This window comes from Camelus dromedarius, chromosome 5 (assembly GCF_036321535.1).
Source record: "Camelus dromedarius isolate mCamDro1 chromosome 5, mCamDro1.pat, whole genome shotgun sequence".
NCBI lineage: Eukaryota > Metazoa > Chordata > Mammalia > Artiodactyla > Camelidae > Camelus > Camelus dromedarius.
Window position 1 is genome coordinate 24,113,530 of NC_087440.1, and position 18,998 is coordinate 24,132,527.

The 18,998-nt window shown below is 46.3% G+C and overlaps 1 protein-coding gene across 6 annotated transcripts in view; it reads left to right on the plus strand.

Annotated features, from left to right (window-relative positions):
- Positions 1-2,319: 2,319 nt before the first annotated feature.
- The window catches only part of RASGRP1 (RAS guanyl releasing protein 1), a 79,956-nt gene continuing 63,277 nt past the window's right edge, over positions 2,320-18,998 (plus strand). For 2 of the 6 annotated variants that reach the window (XM_064485750.1, XM_064485751.1), the window contains exons 1-2: positions 5,743-5,971; positions 10,597-10,781. In XM_064485750.1, the coding sequence (XP_064341820.1) occupies positions 5,937-5,971; positions 10,597-10,781 (220 nt within the window). In that variant the 5' untranslated portion in view covers positions 5,743-5,936. Of the gene's footprint in view, positions 2,339-5,742; positions 5,972-10,443; positions 10,461-10,596; positions 10,782-18,998 lie in introns of those variants that run through there. The other 4 variants (XM_064485755.1, XM_064485752.1, XM_064485754.1 and 1 more) reach the window with 4 other exon arrangements.

The following is an 18,998-nucleotide window of genomic DNA, read 5'->3' on the forward strand; positions in this document are numbered from 1 at the left end:
GGAAGAATTTCTACTTAACCCTTAAGGATGTGTCTGCAGATGATCCCAGTGTGAGAAGCACCTGCCAATGTTAATTTACAATGATTTTCTCTATGGCTCATATGTAAGTATCTTTATTAATACTCAGGAGTTTTTATTTGAATACTATGCTTATCACAGTACTTTTTTAAACATGTATTAAACAGTTTTTATACTCAGAAAACCACATCCTTTGGCTGGGCCAGGCCTTTTGAATCTTTCTATTAACTGGTTTTTTCGAGCTTTTTACCCATGTGTCTTTGTAGGTGTTAAATTATTAAGTAGTATCAATGCTAGGATGGTGCCAGGTGCACAGTAGGAGTTTCACAAATAATGGTTGTGTTACTCAAACTAGCTTTAGCTTTTAAATTACGGCTGTTCTGTTTGGATTGCAGTGCCGGCCATTTGAAAGGAAGCCCAGCGTTGAAGGGTAGTTGGCTCAGTCCTCTTGTCAGCAGCACTCAGCTCCAGCACCCAAAGGCAAACTTGAGGAGTGGTGTTAATTGAATCCCATCTAAAGTGGAGTGAGGGATTTAAGGAGCTCATGGGGGACTCTTCAAAGCGTGAAGCCTCTCGGGATTCTGCAAGGCGATAAGATGAAGTCAGACTTGAGAACCTTATTTATAGATAGGCAGGGGGTGGGGAGAATCAGAGTAAGTTCCTGTGTTGCAGTTCAGCGAAGCACTCTGCTCGCCTCTTCCTAACCTCTGCATCTTCCTTTTCTCTGAAACACTGGCCTCTCCCCCAACCCTTCAGTTGGGCTCACTATTTATCTCATCCTTTGCATCTTAACCTATACCTCACTTCCTCTTAGAGGTTGGCTCCCCAGCAACCAAGACCAGGGCAGTTGTCCCTTGGATGTGATTACATTGCACTTACTAGGTTACTGAAACTTTCACCTCATAGGCCCACAGCCTGGCACTCAAAACATTAATGTGTCCAGTGGTTACTCTGTGCTAGGCATAGACCATGCCGGATGACCATTAGCAAAGTTGCATGAGGTAGGCTTTGTTTGCACCCATTTTTACAGACATGGAAACTGAGGCTTGGAAAAGTTAATTTGTTTCGGGTCACATTAGTAGGAAGCATGAGGGCTGAGATTCAAAACCAGTCTAACTTCAGGAGCTCACACTTTCAACTGCTGTGCCATCTGGCCCCCCAAATATTTGTGAAAAATATATTGTTTGATATTTTTTGATAAACTTGAACAAAGCAGATTCACTGACACCTTACCTTTCCAAGCCCCATCCTCTGGTTTTTTAAAGCCATTTGGGCCAGAATCAGAAAACAAGGCGTTCTATGCTAGAATGATCCAAAATAGAATTTATTTATGGAATAGATGCTTGCACACAATACAAAAATAAAAGTTATGAAAGGGGAAACAATGAAAAGCAAGATTCCCCCTACTCAGAGCCACCTAGTTCCCCTTTTCCAGAGATAACTACTGAGATTTCTTATTATCATGAGGGGTAGCCTTAGAGCTGGATTTTGTAAACTATGATCCCAACTCACTAATGGAACAATTTTGTGGGTCCTGACCAGCATTTTTTTTAATGTCATTAAAAAAAAAAAAAAGATTTGAAAGAGTCATGTTTCAGTAGCTTGTGTTTCAGTTTTACACATAGCCTAAGTGTATATCTGAGTCACGAAGTGTAAAATGTGATGTTACACTTCTTACCACAGAGTTTGAAAGCCACCAACTTGACAGACCCAGAATCTGGCAATTATGAGGCCACTTCCATGGAGAATCTTCTGGCCCTTACTTCCCACGAGTCACTTTGGAACTGAGCAGCCAGAGTGACCCTATAAAGTCAGATCCCCTCCCTCCTCTGTTCAAAGTCTTCCAGGGACCCCCAACCCACTAAGAGTAAAAACCACGGGACAGCGTGTTTTTCTGTTTGTTCACATCCTAAGGCAATTCCAAAATCAAATGAAAAACATGGGCTCCACGATGTAAATAAATATGACTTGGGGTGGGGGCGGGGGGGCTCTGGGCAGGGACTTCACAGAGACGAGCAGCATCTTTTAGCTGAAAACAAGAATGGGTGTGCATATTTAGAGTCTATGTAAGGGATGATTGATCTTAAAATATCATTTATATGACATTTATCAAATTTCCTTTTAAGGGTCCTGGGGGTACCTCAAGGAGATAGAACACTCTCCAGAACAGCTGGTCCACAGATGGAGAGACTCCTAAAGAGGCCTGTGCTGCAGCCACAAGAAGATGCCAAAGACAGAGAAACACGCAGGAGCCCTACCACAGGCCCAGAGCAAAAGGAGCTGCTTCTCACGTGGGCAGTTCCTCCAGCCTTGGTCCGAGGTAGGCGGCAGCAGCAGGGGTGCACGGTGTTCAGAGTGGGGCGGCCAGTCACAGTAATAAAATGCTGAGGCCAGCTTGCCCTGTCTCAGCAACGGGAGCAGCGCTCAGCAGGGGAGTAAAGATGGTGCCACACCCCCTCCCCCTTCTCCCTCTCCATGTCTCATCACTTTCCCATGGAGCTGGGGTTCCCTAAATGCAGCAGCTTTGTCCTCACTGGTTTATGCGGGGTCTCAACCGGGATACCTCATGGTGTCCCATGAGGGCAGGAGGAACCCGACTCTGCAGTGGCACCTCCTGGAAATCAGGGTATATAAATCATGGCATATTTGAACTTGGTTATTGTCTGTTCATTAGATGTGGAAGCTTGTGTGAACAAGACTCTTGTCTGTCTAGTTCTCTGTCAGTTTCAATGCCAAGGACGGCATCCGACACTAAGTGGGCACCCAGTGAATGTATCTCCAGGGGGTGAAAAGATGTTAGACCACGGAATGAGAGCTGTGGTGGCCAGCAGGTTCTCCAAGCACAACCAGTCATCAGGCAGATCCTGCAAGATAGGTCTGCAGCCCTCTGCACCTGGGAGGCAGCCCTCTTGTGTGCCCTCTAGGGTGACTTACCAGGTTTTGATGTGTGTTTGGTATAACTGCTGGCGTGTGTCTAGGTGAAAAGAGATGGCAGGAGGAAGGAAGTACACACACAAAAGCACTGAGGCTTGTGAGAGCACTGGGCACAGCAATTACCAGGAGTATCCAGGGTACAACCTAAGAAGTCAGATGCATCAGAGGGCAGGGCTGGAGGCCAGGCTGGAGAGGTAAGGTTAGTTGCAAAGGTGAGCAATGTTGAGAAGTCTGTAAGGTGTCTGTAGGCATCTGGGGCTTCCTTGGCAGTTCAGAAGAAGAGAAGTGACATGACCCGGTAATTCTGAAAGCAACATAAGAGAAGGATCTGAGAAGAGGAGGTTTGACAATTAGGGAGGCCATTTATAAGGCTGTGACACTTGTTCAGGTTCAGAGATAACTGGGGCCAAGACTAACTTGTGGCCATGGAGATGGAGAGGAAGCCCTGGGGGATGATTATAGGAGGCGACCCGTTGGAAATGTGGTTGGATGCTAGATACCAAGGTTAGCTATTCAGACTTGACAGTCATTTGTGTCCTCTTGAAGTCATGGAAGAAATTAAAAACACCTAATTTGAGTAGTGGATCATTTAGAAAATCTGACGAAAGCAGGTGTTTTTAGTTGAAGAGGCTTCACAGATACCCATCGAAAAGCCAAGTCAAAGGTCTGGAAAGATCAGTTAAGAGCCCCTGGTTGAAAGAAAAAAGAATAACAGAGAAAGAGTCCCAAGGAATGACCTTACCCAAAGGGTGAGCAGAAGCCAGTGGTCTCTAACCTTTCTCAGCTGCTACAGAGACACTGATTGCTGCCCATCAAAAGGTTTGGAGAAGCAGAAGAAAGGCAAAGAAAACAAGAGAAAAGCAGGAGAACTTTATTCCCAAGGTCAGTGGTGCCTGAGACAACACCCGGAGACTAATCACATGGTGGAAGATGGAGAAAAAGATGGAGCTCGCTTCTGATTTTTTTAGGTGTTTGGAAAAGACAAATCGCGCAAGTAGGAGCAGCCAGAGAGCCTCTTTTAACAAGTTCAGGTGGACCCAGAAGACGAATCAGGTGCAAGCGGAGTGCAGCGCTCTCAGGAAGCCAGAGAGGAAGAAGCTTCTTAGGCAGAAGTGGCCCTTTTTCTTTAGAAAACTCAGCAGGACTCATTTCTTAAATGAACTAATAACTAAAAATTTCTATACTTCTGACATAATGGACTGCAGGTGTATGTGTGTATGACATTGCCTGCAAGTGTGTTTAGTATTTGGTGTATACACCCTGTAGTCCATGTAAACATGCATTTACATACATTTAGGCATTTATTACAAGGTACATATTTATCTGCTTAATGCACGTACATATGCATATGTCGTGTAAATCCAGAAGAGTATCATAATTTAATATTTATTAAATGTCCATATGCTCCTTCTGTGTGTATGGCTGAGACTGAGGACTTGGTTCCATTACCCAGTGTTCATGAGGATTCTCTGGAGAAATTTCTTTCTGGTCTCAGTATCAAGGAGAGTTGATCTTCTTTTGAGCAATGTTTTTTTTCTTTTTGGTCTTGGCATGTGACAGGAATTGCATTTTAGACAAGGCTGGCCTTTTGAAGACGACTGCTAAAAATCCAGCAGACAAATTTTGGTCCCGCTTGTACTAAGTGTATTGGACTCGGATGCATTACACACACAAAAAGTTTTTATTTCTGGTTCCATTTTATGTGCCTAATTTTTCACTTTTCATCTTAAACACGACTTTTTGTGAGTTACGCACCTTTATAAACTATCATGAATTCTTTTTATTTTTTTTAGGGATAAGGTGGCATAGTATATACATGAAATCACAGAGACAGGCTTTAAGGTTCAGAACATTATGCCTGGGAAGGGACTTATTAATGTGGCTGGAGTTTAGCATGTGACAGTGATAATGGCTGTGTTACTAGGACAGTCCCGCAGTGATTACAGGGAGTCAGCCGGATCTCAGCCCAGGTCGTGATTCTCTCTGCTGTTTACTAGTTGTGTGATGGGAAGCGTATTATTCTCTAAACCTTAATTTTTTTCATTTTTAAAACAGTGACCTCTTGGTATTTGGGGGAGGTGGCTTATATGATGTGCGTTAGCACAACGCGCTCAATCAGCATTAGCTACTGTTGTCACTATCCTTTGCGCAAACAGGGGTAGGCCGCCATTCCTGACCAGATCTGTCGGAAAGTTCTCCCCAGCCCGGTCCCTCTTTCCCCACATCTCCCACTCCCACAGAGGCCAGGCAGCTGTGTCTCCCCTGAGATGGATCCCACCTGGAGCGCACCTCCACACTCCCTGCCTCCCGCAGGGTGCAGAGCACGTATCTCCAGCCCGACTTGCGAATTGCTGCCAAGAAGACACCCAAAGGCACACCCACAACTGTGTATTGTTACTTTCCCCACCCCCGGCTCTGCGTTCTGATATATACAAGAGAGGCCTGTGAGGGAATAAGGGGTCTTCGAGAACCAGGACTGAAATGCGGGACGGGGCCGAAGGAGGGTGCTTTACCCCCAGAAACACTTGCGAAGCCGGTTTCTTCGGGCTCTCACGCTCTCTGGGCTTGGGTTGGGTAGGATCCCGGGCTCCCCTTCGGACTTAAGCCTTGGGCAGAGAGCGGTAGCCTGCAGGGGTAAAAGGCGAGATCGGAGGGAGGCGCGAGCCGCCGGGCACTACCGAGTAAAGGGGGCAGGTTTCGGGGAAGCGCTGAGGAGGGCCACACATTTCCTCCAGTGATAGCATCAACACTTGTCAGGTGGTTGGTGCGGGCGAGGGTGCGCGCGCGCGAGGAGGGCGAGGGGGCGCGCTCACACAAAGTTTGTGCCTGCGGGTGCGCCGCGGTCGGGCTCGCCCGGCTCGGAGAGCGGCAGGTGGGCGGCCCGGGGCGGAGGGGCGGCGGTGGCGGTAGTGGCGATGCGCCGCACCCTACCGAGCCCGTCCCGCCGTACTAGGTGAGGCGGCTCCAGGAGCGCGGCCGTGGCCATGGGCACCCTGGGCAAGGCGAGAGAGGCTCCGCGGTGAGTAGAGGCGCCCATTTTTCTCTCTTGGGGCGAGGGCTGCTGCGCTCGGGGCCCCGAGACCTCGCTGGGATGGGAAGTGCGGCGGCCGGTACACCGTCTTCTGCTCGGGGAAGTTGCGGGCCGGGGGTGCGGGCGGCGTGGGTCTCGGCCAAAGTCCGGGGAGACGGACGCCCGGAGCGCCCAGCGCGTTGCGCCCGGCAGGCGGAGGAGGGAGAGGGGTTGCCCGGCCGCGCGGCCGGTGTCTGCCCAGTGACCCTCGGAATCGCGCTGAGCGACCCGCTCCCCTGGCCCCGGGCCCCCGGGCCTCCCACTCACGGACTTCCCGCGCCCCACGCACCTGCCGCGGCGCCGGCTCCCGCAGCGCCACCTGTTGGTCTGTCCGGCCCTAGGGATACCGGGCCGGGTTCGGAAGGCCAGCGGCGTTTGCCGTGAGTGCGTAGGAGCCAGCGAGTCACATAACCTTCTGGGTGGAAACCTGCACTCCTCCCCACCCACTGTGGTTCTAGGGACATATTTTAGAAGTCTTGGGGTGACAGAAGATGAAGGAAAGTGACCGTGAGTGAAAAGGCTATTGGCAGAAAGAGGCCTGGAGGGGCTAGGCAACTTTAGTTTGTCCCCCAAAGGGCGGGAGCCAGATAACTGCTGAGACAATGGCCTGGAGTCAGCATGGGCAGGCTCTTGTGCTCTACCCACCTCCATCCACGCAGACTCTGTTGGGCCTGGCTGTGCCCAGCCTGCACACAAACAAGCCTAGCCGAGTGGGCCTTCTGGAGCTAAAAGTTCTGGGCCTTTTATGCACTCCACCGCCACCTGCCTCTGTGCCCTGAGGGGCCAGTAGTGTGCCTTGCACCAGATTGAGAGGAGGGGCTTCACTAAATTAAATTAAGTCATTATGGGAGTGGGGAGAGGACAGGACTGGAAGAAATCCTCACTGGAAGCCAATAAAAGCCATCTTCCATTGCAAAGCAAGATGTGGAACTTTCTGTTCCTTCTGTTTGTCCATTTCATCCCTTACTCTTCTAGGCTGGATTTTATTTAAAAAAAAAAGTTCACCTTGAAATCATGACCTCCACTGAGGTATCTGTGCCTGGAGCAGATTTCACCTGAACCAGTGCAGAGGTTTGACGTCTCTCTCAGTAAACTGGGTGGGGCCCTAGCCAGTTTTAGCCTCAGAAAATACCTTCAAGTTAATTTGTTTCTCTCGGACCTTTTTTTGTCTTGTTTTGTTTTTAAATACACAAGGGAACAGGTGAGGAAACATTTGCCTGCTATCCTTTAAAAATGCATACGCCTTTGCAGACTTAGAGGCTATTTGTTCTATGGATTTATAAAACACCCTTAGACCTGCCTATAATAAAACATTTTATAAATCCTTATCTACAGCCATTTCATCAGAAAAGACGATTCGAAGGTTTGTCACAAAACAGTCAGACTCCACAGGAAAATTGCTGAGTTTCCTAATTTATGATGCACATAACCCTCATCTTCCTGACCATTCAAGACGCAATTTGGTTTTTAGTAGTTTCTCTTCTCCCTGGTTTCTCCTGCCTAAGCCCTCTGCGTCTCTCTGGCCTCCATACACCCCTGATTGCATCTCTCCCCCTCGCTTTCCTTCTTCCTTCCCCGAAAACTCCTTTCAAGTTCGTTCTTTCTGCCTGATTTTTACCAGTCCCTCCTAGTTCTGATAAAAGCATCTACCTCTGAGAATCACCTCCTGAACCAGTGTTTTCCCCTACTGGTGATACTGGGAAACATTACTAGGATGAGAGCCGGGGCAGTTTTTTGGAGTCTTAAATGGTTGATGTTATCCTCTGAGAGAGAAAATGGAATTATCCCTGGATTGACCAGTTGGGAAACAGACGTAGACACACACCTGCCTGCCCCAATAGGGAAGAGCTGTGTGTAGACAGCCTCCAGGAGCTGGAGAGAATTAATGCAGAAGGTCTAAGAGAAAAAGAGACTTCTAATGGGAGGGACTTTTTCACCTTTCCCAACTCTGCCTTCGGTGGCAATCTTCATGGTAAAGAGGCAGCAGATAAGGCTGAAAGCCAAATAACCCCAACACTGGACAGCCAGCGCCAGGTTTAGAGAGTTGTCAGTGCTTCTGTGGAGGGAAGAGAGCCTGGCTGGGGAGCATGGCATGAACACAGGCTTCTACCTGGCTCTGTACTGGTGTCCAGGCATGTCGCCCTGCTGAGCCCGGACCTCCGTATGCATGGATGAAGACCTTGGAGAATGACCGTGGAGACCGTTCTGACTCTGGGGTCTGAGGACTTTTCAGGGACCTGCAGAAGGAGTAGGGTGCAAGATTCAGCCTTTATGTTATCAGTTGTGCTTTGAGGGGATTTTACTTTAGTCTTAAGTTGAATTGATGTTTTCTGCTTCTCTTGCTAATTCTGATGTAGTGAAAGGTGCACAGTTCCAAGCATAGTAAATATTTATTAAGCAAATAAAATCAGAAAGGTACCAAGTACACATCCCAGATCTCATACATGTGAGTTATACAACCTTGTCTCTGTCGTTTAGTCTCCTGTAGACTCAGTTTCAGCATTACAAAATGGAGATAACTTCTTTCTGAGCTGTAAAGACCATGTTGAATTCCAGCACAGTGCCTGCTGTATCACAGGTACTCAATTCAGGATGGCCATGATTATTTTCTTTCATTTTCAGGTACTGATATGATACTGGGCCTATCAGAGGGTCTGCATAAAAATCCATCATGGCCATAAACTTGATCAAGTCCTGTAACACCAAGTTGATCTACCAGAAGTCACTGCCTTGGGTTAGCAGATTCCCAAAAGCCAATTTCTGATTGGATTCTCCTGGGCCCATCCTAGGTCAGAACAGAGCCCAGCAGCTAATGCCAGACGAGCGTCCTGGAGGGACCTTGAGAGAGAACTTGAAGGACAGTGTGTTCCCTCCACAGGTCTGTCTGTCTATTAAGTGGTCCCACTGTCTTTTAACAGGATGGTCGCCCAAAATCCACGTGGGTCCTAGCATTTTTTTAATTGAAGTATAGTTGATTTATAATGTTGTGTTAGTTTCTGCTGTACAGCATAGTGATTCAGTTACAGATTTTTCATATTCTTTTTCATTGTAGGTTACTACAAGATATTGCATATAGTTCCCTGTGCTATACAGTAGGATCTTAATGTTTATCTATTTTATATATAGTAGTTTGTTTTGATCTGAGTACTTCTCAGCCCCTTCTGGATGAGATTGCATCTTGCTGAGAAGCTTTCCCAGCACTCCCCCTGGAACTGGTTCTCCCTTCTCTGAGAACATCACACTTCTTACCCTTAACCTCACAGGATTTGTAGAGTTATCTTTGCATGGTCTGATTCTGATTCTCCAACTAGATTTTTGTCTTAAGGAACTCCTGGTTTACTTTCCTACTACAGCAACAACTAACGTGTAATGAGTAGGTTTTACAGTTTACAAAATAACTTCACAGACTATCACTGGTCCTCTGTGGCCTATCACAGTGTCTTACTCATAGGATAAGCACTTACTGATTGATTGATACCATCATGTGTTTATCAGATATATAGTGAGCAGTTCAAGTTTTGAATCTAAGGTATATTTCTTTCTTTTGTCTCCTCTTGGTAGTAAACAACCAAAGCCACCATCAGGAGAAGAGAATTAACTGTATGCTCAAAGAAGTTACCAGCAACACCACCTATCACTATTAAACCTTCCAAGATTTTAGATATGTCTCCATGTACATGTATGTTTATTTTTTGTTGGAAAGGAAAACAAAATGCTTAATTAACCTACTGAAATCATTTTGCAAACAACCTGACTTGTACTTAGGAGGTCATGACCAAAGATGAAGCTGAGTGAAAGTGGATGAGGGTGACCTATTGGACTTTCAGGCCATGTCCAGGTTCAGACTTGCCCTTTTGCATTCAGTTCTGGAATCAAGCTTTCCTAGGCTCTGCTTTCTTTTTCAATCAGTAAGGACCCAAGTAAGGACTTGATAGAATGGTGTTTAACAATCAAAATGACTCAGAATGATTACCTATATTACCAGTAATGAAAAACAGAATCTTAGAACCAACCAAGATTTGTGAAAAAGACTGGAGCAGCTTAAAACCTAACCACCACCCCCATAACCCTCACCCCCTGCACACAGGTCCTCAGTCTTTGACTTCTTCCCCCAAAATCCTTAAAGATGTTTCTGAGGCCACCTGACTTTCTACAGCAACTTTGGTGTTGCTGAAGACGAGATCGACTTAACCAGTTCTTAAGACTCAAGTCGGTGGTCTCAGGGCTAAAATAAAAAAGTATCTCTAGGAGCTAAAAACTGCCAAGAGTCTTGTGTCTGCCTCTCCCCTCTGGGCACTGGAGAAAGCAGGCCACAGCAATCCTAACCCCGGGATGAAGAGCCCAGTTCGCAACACTGAAATCTCACCTTACTGTTTGCTTGGGAGATGTCTCTTTAACAGCCAACCAGTCCGTTTGGTGCATTTGCCAAGTGGGAGGGGTATGTCTTTTATCAGCCCAACTCCTGGGATTAATTGTCTTATCTCTACTCCTTTACTCTGCCTGCAGAGTGTGGAGCTGCCAGTGTGTTCTTCCGGCTGCTCTGCTCTCACTCCCTGCCTCCTCTCTTTCCCCAGGAAACCTTCTCATGGCTGCAGAGCTGCACCTAAAGCAAGACTAGAGGCGAAGCCAGTCGGCAGCCCCCTCCCGTCCCCTCCCAGCCCTGCCCAGATCACCCAGTTCCGAATGATGGTGTCTCTGGGACATTTAGCCAAAGGAGCCAGCCTGGACGACCTCATCGACAGCTGTGTTCAATCTTTCGGTGAGTTGGTGAACTGCCCACATGCATAAAAATCGCTCTCTTACTTTGTTCTTCCTTAAAAAGTGCTTTATGGAATAGCAACCTAAATTGCATTTTGGCTTTAAAAATAGCTTTTTGAGCCTTTGAAATGTTGGAGACAGTGTGCGGTGCCTGTGGCACATGACTATGTGGGCGTAATAGGTCGTGATGAGAGGTGCGATTTAAAGTGCGAGAAGTGACTGAGGAGAGTTTGCATTTCCATTTTTCTTAAGATGGAGGTTTTTCTCGTGATGAAAAATATCCTAAAATGCAGTAGAGCATCTGGTGCTTTTCTGTCCTTGTGTTCTTGGGGCACACAAAGACTGGGTTATGTGAGCAGACACCTTATCAAGCAGAAATTTGAAAGCCTTTGGATCATTTGGACCATAAAGTCTTAATTCCCCTCACAATGTGGAGGGTAGTTGTGGAATAGGAAGGGACCGGGTAAAGCCAGAAAGTCTGTGCCTGGAAGATACTAGTACATAAGCGTTGTGACTGAGGAACGAGGGTCTAGGAAATGAGCAGGCAGACACGTCGGCAGGGAGTTATCTAGACGCCGCACTCTGTCATCACTCGTGCTCACCATGGAGGATGCACAGCTTAATGTAGCTACGAGCAATTATCGGCAAAGATGCCCTATTTTTTTTTAATGTTGTAAGCACGTTCTTTTGATTGTTATTTGTGAAATAGTGTTTGAAAAGTACTAAATAGTTGTTCCCCTCCCCCTAAAAAAAAGAATGATGGAAGATTCACAGAGTTCCAGGATCCCCGGTCCCCCTTTGTGCCCTCTTTGGAACCCCTCCATCTCCCACTGTGAAGCAGATGAGCATGCGGGGCTCAGCTCAAGTGCCAGCCCAGGCGCCTCCTGGGGATCTGGAGATGGTTGGGGAGGCTTGATCAGACCCCAGGTGGTGCAACACGCAGACCTGTTTGAACTCAGAACCATGGATTCTTAATTGGCTGGACCTGTTTAGTGCTCGGTCAGACCTTATTTATAGGATTGCAAAAGAATCGACATTTGGGGGATTCTCATTTAGTACAACTTAGCAAAACATCGAGCCATGGTTCTCAAATGTTAGTGCAGAATCACGTGGAGGCTTTTTGTGACCCAGGTTGCTGGACCCCACTGCCAAACAGGCTGCTCCGCTCCAGCAGGTCTGGGGCAGAGCCCAAGAATTTACATTCTCCCAAGTTCCCAGGTAATGCTGCTGCAGCTGATCCAAGAACCCTACTTGGAGAATCATTGCTTTATTGTTTGTTCCACAAATTTTAACTTGGGAAAGAGGGAGCATTTTTACTATTACTAGTTTGGCATTAAATTTTAATTAACTTTCTGTTTATTTACACTTTAGCCTTCTGGTTAAGGATGAATTTGGGAGCAGAATGAATGGTTTCCTATTTCACAATAATCCCTTTGGAAAATCGACATGCAAGGAGATAAATGGGAAGACAGCAGGGGTGAGGGGGAGCCAGGCTGTGATGAGCCACTGTTCATCATGTATTTACTTTCACCTGGTTCCCCACTTGGTAAGCTGCAAAGTTCCTTCTGCAGTTGCGGTAGTCTTATTTACCGGTCTTTACCAGAGCATTGTAACTATTTCATGAATAAGCATTTTTATTCGTTTTCCTTTCACTGTTAAGAAGACTGGGACGCAACAATGTCTTTATTATGCTGTCTTTCTTCCTCCCAGGGCAGCCGCTCCTTCAGCTGCCAGCCTAGCTCAGGGCTGTTGTCTTAACCTTTAAATCATCCTGACATCAACCTGAAAAATACCTGATTGATTCTGAAGTCCTTCTGCAAAATATCCAAGCCTGATCCACTCCCCTCAATGAGTCCTACAGGGGCTAAAGAGACTTTGTTTTGTGAATTATGTTGAACCGAAAAGTACCTTAGAATCCCAAAGCTTTAAAAATCCCATTGAGTCTAGTAGTCTTTTATCCATGATCATGAAGCATCGATAGCCCCCAGTTAAGCACCTAATTGCATCTGACACTGGGCTGGGCATGAGAGCAGAAGGAGAATTACAGTGACCGAACCCCTGTTTCAGTATTCAAGCTTAGAATACCTGAGAAATGTACCGTTCGGGGTGGTGGTGGGGGAATGTACAGAAGACAGGGCAATGATAAGCTAAGGCGTACAGATAGAATAAATTCTTTACACCACGGAGACTTTGAGTAAATTCCCTTCAAAGCTGAGGACATAGATTAGGGAGAGCAGCCACTGTCTGTTCAAACCCCGCCTGGGCTGTGGGAATGCTGCCCAAAGGCAAGAAGGTAAGATGTCAAGGCTTTGCACCTGATGTACTGCAGAGTTTCCTGCCACAGAATTTACATGAAAGAGGCAAGTAAGAAAAGACACCCTATGTTTGGAGGGAATGGGAGCCAGCACTTTCGTCTGTGATTTTGACTCTGGTTATCAGTTGATTATCAGCTGCCACCTCTCGTGGGGTTGGGGTGTGGAGCTGGAGCCACAGGGGTGACTGGATCTGGGGACCCGCGGCAGGACTGGGACAAGCAACAGTCCATGGCAGAATCTCACTTGTGCTTCTGTAGTCTCCTCAGAGGCGAGCCGAGAATAGTAACAAGCAAGGCTGATGTTTCTCTGGAAACTTACCTCACAAGTTATTTTCTCAGGTTAGTGTAGAAGCGTTTTGCTTTAGAATAAAGCAGTCTGGCTTAGTTTTTCGTTAGTGAGTTTATGAGTCTTCTTATTTTAATATCCAAGCAAAGAGAGGGGAATAGCACTACAGAAGTGTGGGGAAAGCTTTTTTTTTTTTTAGGTAATCTCTCCCTTTAGTGTTTTCAGCCACTCTTTCCACCAACTTGAAAAAAAAGAGAGGGGAAAAAACTCTTTTGAATAGAAAGACTGACTAATTAGTTAATTTACTTTTTACTGCTTTCTCAACCTCACTTCTGTGCAGATGCTTTGAGGACTTTTGAATTGACTACAGCTGTGCTGTCCAGCGCGGCAGCCACTACTCACGTGCAGCTACTGACATATACGTTTCAGTTAATTAAAAGCAAATCAAATGTAAAATTTAGTTCCTAAGCCTCACCAGCCATCTCAAGTGCTCAGTAGCCACAGGGGTACCTGCTGCTAGACAGAGTGGATAGAAAATATTTCCTTCTTTGCAGAAAGTCGGTTGGAGAGTGCTGGACTGGGAAGATGGTTGACGTGGAGGGGAAAAGCAGTGTGGGATCTGCATTCTTCTAGCAACTCCAGCTAATAGTCTGAATACTCTCTCAGGCATCCTGGGCATTTGGCCATCTTGACTGATGGCTCTCCCTTTGGTAGTATTAACCGTTAATTACCACCCACACTGTCCTCAGAGGGAGGGCTTATTACAGTGCTTTTAAGGATGGGTGACCAGCACATACAAATTAAGGGTACTCTTGAAGGCCTCTAGCAAGCCTCCCGGTGTCACATACAAGCTTACAGAGCTGTGACTCAAACTCAGAGCCTTGAGTCATAGTTCATTGCTTTAACCGTGAAAACAGCCCACTCCCACCTTCTGTTTTAATGAGAGGTCATGCTTTACATTCTCGCTGTATTATTGCTGGTTAATCCACTCTTTGGCTGAGCATAATGAGGCAAATCATCACAACCTGGTACATTTGTGTCAAATGTATGTGAATCACGCCATCTGTTTCAGAGGTAGGAAAGACCTATGAGATCATCTGGGCTTTTTATAATGTTTTCATTTTGTAAGAGGGCTGCCAGCTTCAGGGGCCAAACAGAAGGCTTCAGATGTCCAAGTTCTGCCCCCTTCTGAATGCACGGCAACTACTGACAGCATCAGAGACAGAACTGCAAGTGTGTCCCAGAAAAGGACCCTCACAGCAGCCCTCCTGCTCCCAGTAGGGTGTGGGAAGAAACTCAATGTCTTTGTCTTACCTGTCAGTGAGAAGGGAAACACAGCTTAGTTAGCATCTTATTTGTAGAGTGTTGTTTATTTTTTCTTGAAGGGCTGTATGTATTGACTTTCTTTTAAACTCAGAACAGCTCTGCAATAGGCAGATCAGGTGTTACTGTCTCCATGGGCAAACGAGAAAATAAATGGAGCCTCTGAGAATTGAAACAGCTGGCCTCGTGCCCCCCAGTCTAAAGAGTAAACCCGCTGCTCATGCTCCGTCCTCTGTCCCCAGAGCTTCTTGCAGTGTGAGCTGGCCCGTGCTTGGGTCCTTCTCCTAGGACAGGCTCCCTTCACGTGCCATACAGGATGGGTTTGCGCCCCATGCCGACACTCTACATGCCTCGTCTCCTCCAGATTAGAAATTAAACTCCATTGTGTAAGAAACATTTATCACATCCCATCTATATGCATGGTGTCTGCCTGAAATTCTTTCTCCAAGTGTTAATTAATTAAAATTAGTCTGTGCTTTGTACTTCCCAAACTAGAAAAACCTCAAGACTAACAGGTCTCTTTCCTGCACCATGGTGCAGTTGGATGTATAGACCTTGACTTCTTAAGACTAAAACACTACATTGGTTTTTAAATTAGGGCCAAAGAAAGCAAAGACACACTTGTCAGGACCTTGGTTTCCTCTGTGGCACAGGGAGGCTTGGGTGTTCCTCAGCACTCTGCCACTTAGAGTCTGTGCACAAAGCCAAGTGCCCAGAGGCAGCAGGAGAATAAGACCAGAAGCCAGGAGCCATGACATTGAAGGACGCTCAGACATAACAACTGGCAACTCCAAGGAACAAAGCCGAGTGTAGGGTCAGGAAGCCTGGCCGTTGTGATGACAGGCCCTTCGTGGGGAAGACCACAGCTGTGCCAGTAGCCTCTGGGAGTCACAGTTACAAGGTTTCACATGTACAGGATGGTCCTGAGACTTACATGGCATCAGAGCAGCTCCCGGGCATGACCGTCCGTAGCCCTCTGGAGTGAATTAGGATTCTGTCATTGGATGTTGTGTATTCCAAGGAGTCTTTTTGCTACATCTTTGGCTGGCATGTCCACCCTCTCCTGGGTATGAGGTATAGAGACTGATAGGCCTGAGAAGGGAGGAGCTGGGAATTTCTCTCCAATTCCTTCTGTGCTCTGCTGTGTGGTGGTGTTTACAGCCCACCTCCATCTGTAATAGAGAACAGAAGCAGTCCTAGCAATGTTAATGTGTAAGGTCGACAGTGTTCAGGAAAGCTGAGCATTTTAATACAGTAACTCCTTCCAGAGAGATGAGATTTATAACTGAGAGAAAGACAAGACACCAAAAGACTGACAGTGGTTGACCACTTACTTACTGTGGGCTCAGTAGGGTGCTGGGCCTTTGCCTGAATTGGTCGCATTCATCTTCACAACAACCCTGTGAGGTGGATGCTATTTTGCTCTTTTAATTAACAGGGAATTGAAGCTCAGGGATGTTAAGTAACCTGGGGAAAGTGGCCCAGCTCATTAGCGGGAACACTGCTGAGATCTGACCTCTGGTCTCCAAGGCTCATATTCTTTCCCCTCTACCAGAGGTTCTCCAGCTTTAACATGAACAGGAATCATTGGTGGGGGTGGGGGTGGGGTGTTCAACATTCAGATTCCTGAGGGTCAACTCCAGAGATTTTCATTCAGCTGACAGTTGCTGTGGTTTTGACGGAGAGGACCCACGGAATGATTTTGAGAAACAGCATCCTACAGCACAGTTGCTTCTTGGACATCCCAGAGCATCGGAAGCCTGAACGGTCCAAATCCTCTGAAAAATGATAGAGCACATAGGTTTTCAACTATATGAACCAGACAGTCATGTGGTGAAGCCAGGGCATCTCTAAGGCAATTAGTCCAGATCGACTTAGAGAGACGCCTGCCCTGATCAGGTTTGCAACTCTGAGCCCACGTCTGTCATATTTCCCTGGATTTCTATCCCTTCTCAACTGTAAAAACTCCCCCCAAAACTTCCTGCCTGTCAGCCTTTTGGCCGTGGAAATGAACAGAAAGGGGGCGTCTTTTATTACTGTAGTTTGGTTCCTTGCACTCAAAGGCAGTGTTCCTGGTCTGAATTTCCACCTTTAAGGCACACTCGGACCAGTTCACTGTGGTGCTGGAGGGCCTGGCTCCCTGCCATATGCCTGTCCCCCATGGGTCAGAGACCCTAAAGTGGTGACTTAGCTGGGGGACCTGGAGAGGTGCTTTCTCTGAGTACTCCAGGAGTGCGGCTTTTCCAACAGACTTTTTAAGGCCGTATGTCGACGTGAAGGTTGTTAAGTCCGTGTTGGAAATACATGAGGAAATCGTGTGAAAGCACACGTAGCCTACTGAAACAGCAGTGACTGAGTGGTGAGGCCTGGGGCAGGTCATCTGACGTGCAGGCCCCGCCCGGCCCCGCCCCGCCCCAAATTCTGATGGTGGGACCTGCCCGCTTCTGCCCGGAGCAGTAAGAGCTGCTGGACTTGCTGCCTTGGTCTGCGGGTAGTTTGGGCTACCACCTCAATTGGGTTGTCCTAGAGTTGTTGGGAGGAAAACAGCAGGGCATGAGCAGGAGCGAAAGCAGGGCCAGCTTTGCACGTCCTGTGCAGATGCACAAGGTACCGCACTCAGCTTAATGCTGTCACAATCTTGAAAGTCTTAACCCTGCAAGAGCAGGTTGTTACATCGTCAGGAATTGAGCAGGCCAGTTGTTAAACACAGCCATCATTAAACATTGTTATATAAGCTTACAATACTATTGAAAATAGAAATAAGACCTCAAAACTCATCATCGCCTAAACCACATTTTACTGTCTCCATCCTTGTGAGATTGTGTTCCTTGTGTCTGTGTGAATGCTGTGGAGGGTGAGCGTGGTGTGCTGTGACACCTGCGTCTCTCTCCAGCCCCGGGGTCAGTGCAGTCATTCCTGGAGCTTGACGTTGCCTGTGTTGGGAGTATTTATTTACACCATGGAAATGGACAGACACGACTAATCAGGGGTCCTTCTTGAACCCCAGCCCTGGAGAGGTCCTGGTTAAACATTTCCCAGCACCTTCCCCCGGCTACAGGGGATGCTTACGTAGCAGAGGGCCCAGGTGGGAAGCTGAAAACTGGACGTTTCAGTTTGTGTTACCTATTAAGGAGAAAGTGATATTTGCCATTTTTTTGTTCCTTTCATTTAAGTATCTTATAAAACAACTCTCCATGTGTTCTTCAAAGAAAAGGAACAATATACCTTAGAGATAAGGAAGTCAAAATGTCAGTGAAGTTGAAAAATTTTCTTAAAGAAGTGACAGATCTGTGGTCACAGGAGGGGAAGGGGCCTAGGGGAGAGGGCAAAAGGGGTGAAGGGGGTCGTTCTATGGTGATGTAAAGTAGACTTTTGGGGGTGATCACTGTGTAGTGTATACAGATGGCAAATTGTAATGTCCACCTGAAACTTAAGTAACAGGAAAAAAAAAGGATGTGACAATGGAACTTAAAAACTAAAAGAGATTCTCATTCTGAAGTTGAAGTTATTCTGTTTTTGTTTTCTTAATTTACCTCTAAAAATTCTCCCTGATTAAACTTTCCCTTATTTCTGACCAACCAAACCTCAGTTTTGTGACTTCCGTTCTTCATGTTTTACATACTGTCTCTATTTGTTTCTAATTCTATCTGTTTAGTCATTTGCCTTCATTTCCTGCTAAGTGGTAACAGGTACAATTGATACCTATAACCAAGCCTTCGTTGAGTGTGTTTCCATTAAGTTTGTTAACTGACTGTATTTCCAGTGTTGTGAACTGTCTGTTCATATCCTTTGCCTATTTGTCACTTGCTGCTTAGTGTTTCTATTATTAGAGATTTGCAAACACTTTTTATATTTAAAAGACTATTAACTCTTTGATTAGCATTTACCACATTTTTTTCTTCACTCTCATTTTCACTTTTATGTTGGTTTTGGGATTTTAATGAAGAGAAGGTTTACATTTTTATGTAGTTAAGTTTGATCATGTTTCCTTTTATCTTTTCCTTTATTAATTCTGAACATGAAAAAAAAACCCTATTCCAAAGATTTGGTGACTGTTCCATGGTCACTTTAATTAAAGTTTTATTAGATCCGTTATATGATGTAATTCCATATTTCACTGTTGTGGATGATCAAAGTTTGTCAATAAGTTTTTGCTGGAAGGAAAAAAGACTTTAGTGTTTTTTGGTTTTGGGGGGGTTTTTGAGATCGTTGTTGGCTTAAAACCAGAGTACCTGGACTCTCACTTTGTAACTCAGAGCCTCAGTGTCCCCTCACTGTCATACTGCTGAAATGAT